This window comes from Vollenhovia emeryi, unplaced genomic scaffold (genome assembly GCF_000949405.1).
Source record: "Vollenhovia emeryi isolate VEMERY1.0 unplaced genomic scaffold, V.emery_V1.0 DF940535.1, whole genome shotgun sequence".
NCBI lineage: Eukaryota > Metazoa > Arthropoda > Insecta > Hymenoptera > Formicidae > Vollenhovia > Vollenhovia emeryi.
In genome coordinates, this window is record NW_011965831.1 from 863 (window position 1) to 8,379 (window position 7,517).

Here is a 7,517-nt window from a genome sequence, read left to right on the forward strand (position 1 = left end):
GTTCGTAATGATACAGGTACTCGTTCCAAGATATATGCGATGGTTTATTCAGTTGCGGATACAGATTTTTACAAACGTCTTGTATCGCTGCTTGCTACGGCTCAACTAACTGCTTTATCTTTTGTTCGCACGCCATCTAACCACGTACATACAGCCGCTCGAGCACAGCGCTCGATTCGTGCGCACACTTATGAACTACGCTTTAATGTCCTATGCCCAACATATCGCCCACCAAATTAGCGCAGCTAATTTGTGAATCGGAATCTGACGCTAGAGGCAACTTACAAAGTTTTACGATGGATCGTTTGACGTTATTACCGGATGTGCGAACTGTAGCGACTCGGACTAGACCGTCGCTGCCTGGATGCAACTCTATGACTCGACCCAATTTCCACTTGAGAGGTGGAAGGTTCTCTTCTCTTATAATCACCAGATCATTGACCTTTAAATTCTCTTTTGCAATTCGCCACTTGCTGCGGCCCTGAAGATTGTTGAGGTACTCTGCCGCCCACCGTTTCCAAAAATCTTGAAATACTCGCTGAATCATCTGCCACCTGTCTAAACGGTTCAGCGGAATCGTCGTTACATTAACGTCAGGTAAACTCGTCAATGCTTCTCCTATTAAAAAATGCGCTGGCGTGAGGGGTTGTAAATCCATTGGATCCGCGGACATTGAAGATAGCGGTCTCGAGTTCAAGCAAGCCTCTATTTGACTGAGCGCTGTAGCCAGTTCCTCAAAGGTGAATAGAACGTTGCCCATAACTCGCTTGAGATGGTACTTGCAAGATTTTACCCCTGCTTCCCATAGTCCTCCCATGTGTGGAGAGTCGGGGGGAATGAATTTCCACTCGATGTTTTCGTTTGCAAACATGTCACCGATGCCAGTCTCTACTTCTGCACGAACGAACTGATAAACTTCTTTCAATTCGCGATTTGCTCCGATGAAGTTTGTACCATTGTCGCTGTACAGGGTGCGTGGCCTTCCTCGTTGACCGATGAATCGTCTCAGGGATGCGATGAATGCAGCGGTTGTCAACTCGCTTGTGGCTTCCAAATGAATGGCCTTGGTTGAAAAACATACAAATAAAGCAATGTAGGACTTGTTCGTCTTGCGTCCACGTCCCTTGTTAACTAGAGTCGTTATAGGACCGGCAAAATCGACGCCAGTGATCGTGAAGGCTCGACTCGGATGAATTATATCGCTTGGTAACGATCCCATAATTTGCGATGAAACTGGTGGCTTGTTTCTTGCGCAACAAACGCATGTACGGCACACTTGTCGTGCTAAGTCTCGACCTCTGAGAGGCCAATAGCGCTCCTTGATTGATGACAACAATAACAGTTGGTGTTCAGTGTCAACGCGAACAGTATTCGTGTTCGCGCTGTCTTTTCGCGTAATAACAAGTCGTGTTGTTCGTGAATCTATTGTTTATTGTTCAGTCTTAGAATACGCCACAAATCACAATGTCTCGCACTCGCGATGGAGATACCCGCGACAACGCCTTGGGGACGTTGCCCTGGGTCGCGGACGATTCGTATGTTCGCACTTGTCGTTTTTTATCGTTTGCTGTACGATAATTATGTTGTCCGGCGACGACGCCTTGGGGACGCTGCCCTGGGTCGCGGACGTATCGTATGTAACGCACTTATTTGTTCTTATCGTTTGTTATAACGATAATTATCGGCCCGGCGACGACGTCTCGAGGCTGTTGCCCCGGGTCGCGGACGTATCGTATGTTCGGTGACGACGCCTTGGGGCTGTTGCCCTGAGTCACCTTCACGGATGCTACGCGACTCTCACTGAATCGATCACGATCGAAACCCTTGATATTATCGACGCGAGCACTCCCGATGCACGTAGGAGATCGTTCTGTCTGTTCTGTTCTGTTCTGCGCTGTACTGTATTGTATAGTGTTTTTTGACTATCACGTTCGACTATATATATATACTGCGATCCCCCACCAAGATTCCAGGAAGTTTTCCCAAAATCTTATTGGTGGGCCCTTAGGTCCGCCTATCGATCATCGATCAGCGGCTCGCAGACACCGGAGAAAACAAAGAGTGCGGGAATTACCGAAGCCGCGCGCCCGAGCTCACCGGCGCCGTACACGTTCGAACTCGCACCGCACGCCGCCCCTAATCTTTGTAAACAAGATTGCGCGGATGCGTCGACAGACGGTCGCCGGTGTCGATGCGTGCGTTCCGTGCCGCTTATGTTATCGTCCTTTGTTGTGTACATATGTATGTACATACATTGCGTCGTAGAAACGTCGCGCACGACCCTTCTACGACGCAACACCGTCCTTCCGTATCCTTCCCCCACGTGCCCGACAGCGTAAAGTTCAAGTTTTATCATTGATTCATCGCATGTATGCGCTGGAACGCGCCCATCGTGTCCGACTCGTGAGAGACGCTACGCAACAGTTGGCTTGCATGTAACAATCGTCGATGTTCTCGTTCGAATAATAATTTTACGAATCGATCTCCAGCCGGTAATATGATGGGATGCTTCCGCTCGAATGATAGCAACGCGTGTTGCAATCGACCGCCCACCCTGAGCACGCCGTGATCATCGACAAAGGGACGCAATTGAAGGAGTTTACTAGAAGTCTTCAAGTCGCGACCACCTTGCAATGCCGATATTTCTTCTGCGAAATGAGTAGCTTGAACTTGCTTAACCAGATGTCGATGAGCCTCTTGCAATTCTGCTACCGATAATCTGCCGAATGTTCGCTCAATCGATCCCTTGGACAGGTTTGACGTGAATCTCATAACATATGCCCAAACTCGTTCGATTTTGGTGAGTGACGAGAATCGTTCGATGACTTCTCGACTCGGCTGTTGTTTCTCGCTGACGAGATTGCAACTGGGAGCGGACAATTTTCGTTCTTCAATTTTGATCATTGCCAGTGTTTCGCCTGGGAACTCGAACCTTGAACCGTCGTCAGGCGATGGACGTCTTTCTTGTAGCCATTGAGGCCCCGACCACCATAGACAGGAATTCTTGAGGTGATTCGGACTAGTGCCACGAGATACTAAATCAGCGGGATTCTCTCTACCTTGGACATGACTCCAATGCTCCGCTGGTAATATCTGGGTAATCTCGGACACTCGATTCGCGACAAATAATTTCCAACGAGATACATCGCCACGAATCCAACACAGTGCGACAGTTGAATCGGACCAGGCTCGAATATCGTTAATTCGCACTCGTAAGCCCTTACGAACGCTTGCAATCAGACGAGCCAATAGGACCGCACTACACAACTCCAACCGAGGTATTGAAGTTGGTTTGACAGGTGCGACTCGTGATTTGGAACACAGCAACCTTGACGTGAGTATTCCGTTTTTATCTTCGGCTTGTATGTACAGGCAAGCCCCGTACGCTGCCTCCGACGCGTCGCAGAATCCAAAAAGAGATATTCGCTCTGGCTTGTCACACGATATAATCCGTCTTGGAATTAATATCGCCTCCACCGAATTGAGATCTTGCCTAAATCGTTCCCACTTCTCGACAAATGTGGATGGAAGATGCTCGTCCCATTGAGCTTCGATTCGCCATGTCTCCTGCATCAGTATCTTGGCAGTGGTTAAGATTGGGCCAATCAATCCGAGCGGATCAAAAATTTTGCTGATTGTCGACAATACTTGCCTCTTTGTGGTAGCAGATTCCGTTCGTTTCACCGAGAAACAAAACATGTCGTTTTTCGGGTTCCACTCAAGACCTAGCGTCTTGATGGTGTCATTAGCGTCGATACTGCGCTTCGAAGGATCTCCTCGTTGCTCTTGTGGTAAATGGGCCAAGCTTACCGGACAGTTCGTGCACCATTTGTGGATTTCAAATCCGCCCGTTTGCATCAATGCTGTAAGCTGCCGTTGCGTCTCGATGACTCCTTGGACGCTGTCAGCTCCGGTCAGAATATCATCTACGTACATTTCGTCGAATATAACTCGTGCAGCAATAGAAAATTCGCTTCCCGCTTGTTCCGCGATTTGACGAATACATTTAATAGCCAGATACGACGAACTCGCTTCGCCATAGGTAACGGTATTTAGTCTAAATTCTCGCACGGACTCCTCAGGGGATTCTCTCCATAATATGCGCTGATAATCGCGGTCAGATGGATGCATAATTATTTGTCTGTACATTTTGTGCAAATCTCCGGTTAACGCAATGTTGTGAAACCGAAAACGCATGACTATCTCTATCAAGTTGCTCTGTAATGTGGGCCCTACGTGAAGTACATCGTTTAATGCTACTCCGGAGTCTGTCTTGCTTGATGCGTCGAATACCGTTCTAATCTTCGTACTGCTACTTGATTCTTTAAACACACAGTGGTGTGGAAGATAAACAATTTTACATGGAACCTCTTGTGACACATCACGCACGACAGACATATGCCCGAGATCCTCGTATTCGCGCATGAAGCTTACATATTGTTCTTGCAACGACCGATTTTTCCTGAAACGTCGCTCTAATTGAATCAATCGTCTACTCGCAATGTCTCGTGATTCACCTAGTCGACTAGGGTCCTCGCGAAATGGTAGCCGCACTACGAAACGACCGTTAATGTCTCGACTTGTCGTTTGCTCAAAGAACTTCTCACATTGTTGCTCGTCTACGGATAGCGTTCGATTTGTCTCTGATTCGACATTCTCAATTTCCCAGAAGTTTTCCAAATTTTTGTTTAACGTATCGCAACATTTCACTGAACAATTTAAAGTTGCTATCGTGCTCCTATTACATATCAAGCTAGTCGCGTTGGCGAGTGGAATCGACCCCGCGATTACCCATCCGAATCGTGTGCTTAATAGAACTGGCTTACTGGTTCCTAGATCAATCTTTTCGTTTCCTAACAATTCATAAAAGAATTCCGCACCTATCAACATATCAATCGAACTCGGTTTATGAAACTCGACGTCTGCTAGCTTTATGTTCGACGGAATTGGTATCGCGTTTTTATCTATATCTACCGCTGGCAAATTCTTTGTGATAGTTGGTACCACGAGACAATGAACATTTATTCGGTAATCGTAATGTCTTGACTGAACGACTACATTGCAACTTTGCGATATCGAACTTTCCATTTTATTTAAACCCGTGACAATTTCGGATATTCGATCACGTTTCACGCCTAATTTGTTACGTGCAGACTGCGAAATGAAGTTCGCTTCACTTGCACTATCTAAAAGGATACGAATTGTCGACTTGGATCCATTCGAACGTACTGCGTCGACCAAAGCCGTAGCCATCAGAACGTACTGCTTCCTGGGACGATTCGTTGCATGATGAACCGCTACGTTGTTGCTCGCGTCGCCCTTTGATTCAACGCCTGTGGTCTCGTCGGTGCGTTCCTCCTTCGTAGATTCCTTGCTAGCTGTTGGACGGTGCAGCAAAGTATTATGCCGTCCTGAGCATTCCTTGCAGCCTCCCATCCGACACGTTTTGATGAAATGGTTATTGCGAAGACAGTTGATGCACAATTTCATTCGCTGTACCTCCTTGAGCCACTCGTTGACGGGCATTGCAAGGAATTTATTGCACTGGTACAGAAAATGTTCTCCCTGACACAAATAATATTTTCCAACGTTCGTTGAAGCTGCCAGCGTCGCTGGTTTATCTCCTTGTGTCGGCTTTGTCAGATTGCGAGCCTTTGCCTGATGTTTGTCGGGTCCATTTACCTTCGTGGCGTCCTTCTGTTTGGATCTTGCCTCGATGCGTTCAATTATTTGGCACCTTGTTTGCAAGAATTCGGTTAGATTTTCCAAAGTTCCGGTGGCTGCGTGGTCGCTTTGTTCCCACGCGCGTAGTGTCACCGTGTCCAGCTTCTCCTCCATCATGTGTATGATGAGATCTTGCCATGAATCTGTCGGTAGATCCATAGATTTTAAGATTCTTAAGTGTTTTGATGTGTAGTCGACTAGTTCTCGTATTGCATTCGACGATTCTTTTTCTACCCGCGGCATTGTAAATAGACACTGAATGTGTTTCTTCTTGATGGCTCGTGGATCGTCGTAACGCTTGATCAACAAGTTCCATGCCACCGTGTAGTTTTCGTTGGTTAGCTCGATTGACTCGACGATTTTCGCCGCAGCCCCAGTAAGTGATGTAATTAAGTATTGGAACTTTTGCACTTTAGGAATGCTCTCATTATTATGTATCAAGGATTGAAACGTTTCTGAGAACCGTTGCCATTCTTCCAAACGACCATCGAATGTCGGAAGCTTGACAACCGGTAACCTCACCTTCGACTCGTTGTTGACCGCGCCACCTCCCTCGGCGAATCGGCGTAGTAATTCCGTCTGTTGTTCGACCAATCGCGTAATGGCGTCGTCACTTATCGTTGATGCCCGCGCGCTGCTCGCGTCGTTGCTTTCGGGCCGTTGCATGATCTCGGTTTGTTGCATTCGCTTCAATTGAATTTTCAGCTTTAGATACAGATCCTCGAATCCTTCGTCTTCCGCTTCATCGACCTCAGATATTTCGTCTACCTGGATGGCAACTATCTTCCGCTGCACGTCGTCGAACTCGCTGCGTAACTCTTCTAACCTCGACGTGTAGACCTCGACTTGTTCCTTGGAAACCTGCGCTTGGTCTTCTTGATCGTTGGCGACCTTCCCTTCCAATCGTGTTAATTTGGCTTTCACCGTTCCTCGTTGCCTGCGTAGAACGTCCATCTTGCTCGTCTCGTTCCTTGATAACTTGCAAGTATGGACTGCGTGTAAATTGCGTGTGAACTGCGTGTGGACTGTATCTTCTCAACCGTTGACCTTTTTCCTCGATCCGGCTCTGACGGACCAATGTTCGTAATGATACTCGTTCCAAGATATATGCAATGGTTTATTCAGTTGCGGATACAGATTTTTACAAACGTCTTGTATCGCTGCTTGCTACGGCTCAACTAACTGCTTTATCCTTTGTTCGCACGCCATCTAACCACGTACATACAGCCGCTCGAGCACAGCGCTCGATTCGTGCGCACACTTATGAACTACGCTTTAATGTCCTATGCCCAACAATAAGTTTGTAACTTTGCACCTGAAATCATTTTCTGGACGTGCAAAACTCGCAGTAGCGGAACAAATACCTGAAATCAAAACTGTATTGGGTAATATAGAAAATAATACAGGAAAAAAATTAGAAAACAAAACTAAAGAAAACGAAACAGATTCAGACAATGTACACACTGTGACGTTGCCGTCCCGCGAGCGCGTCCACCGGGTTCCTCCCTCAAGGCCGAGATTAGGGAAAACCGTGCCGCAGTCTCCAGAGAGGCGACCGTTATTCGGAAATTTCGACGTATTGCTGATTATTTTGTTTTTTTTTGTTCCTATGAATGCGAGCGTGTGAGTGCGGATGGACGCGGGGGCGGAGGAAAGACGAGAGGCCCGGCTAACGGACAAATTCCGCGGCGAGCACGGTGGAGAGGCGTGCGGAGCGGGAACGGAGCGCGCGGAGCAGCGAGCCGGGAGGAAGGAGCCCAGGGCCCGTGGCACGATACCGGAGGGGCGTCAGC

General features: G+C 47.6%; 2 protein-coding genes across 2 annotated transcripts; both read right to left on the reverse strand.

Moving 5' to 3' along the window:
- Positions 1-202: 202 nt before the first annotated feature.
- LOC105555930 lies at positions 203-1,219 on the reverse strand. Its single transcript, XM_012002984.1, has one exon. It carries the CDS (start codon positions 1,217-1,219, stop codon positions 203-205), a length of 1,017 nt encoding a protein of 338 aa, XP_011858374.1.
- A 1,133-nt stretch (positions 1,220-2,352) lies between these two features.
- Positions 2,353-6,678, reverse strand: LOC105555931. Its single transcript, XM_012002985.1, has one exon. The coding sequence runs from the start codon at positions 6,676-6,678 to the stop codon at positions 2,353-2,355; it is 4,326 nt and encodes a 1,441-aa protein (XP_011858375.1).
- Positions 6,679-7,517: the final 839 nt, after the last annotated feature.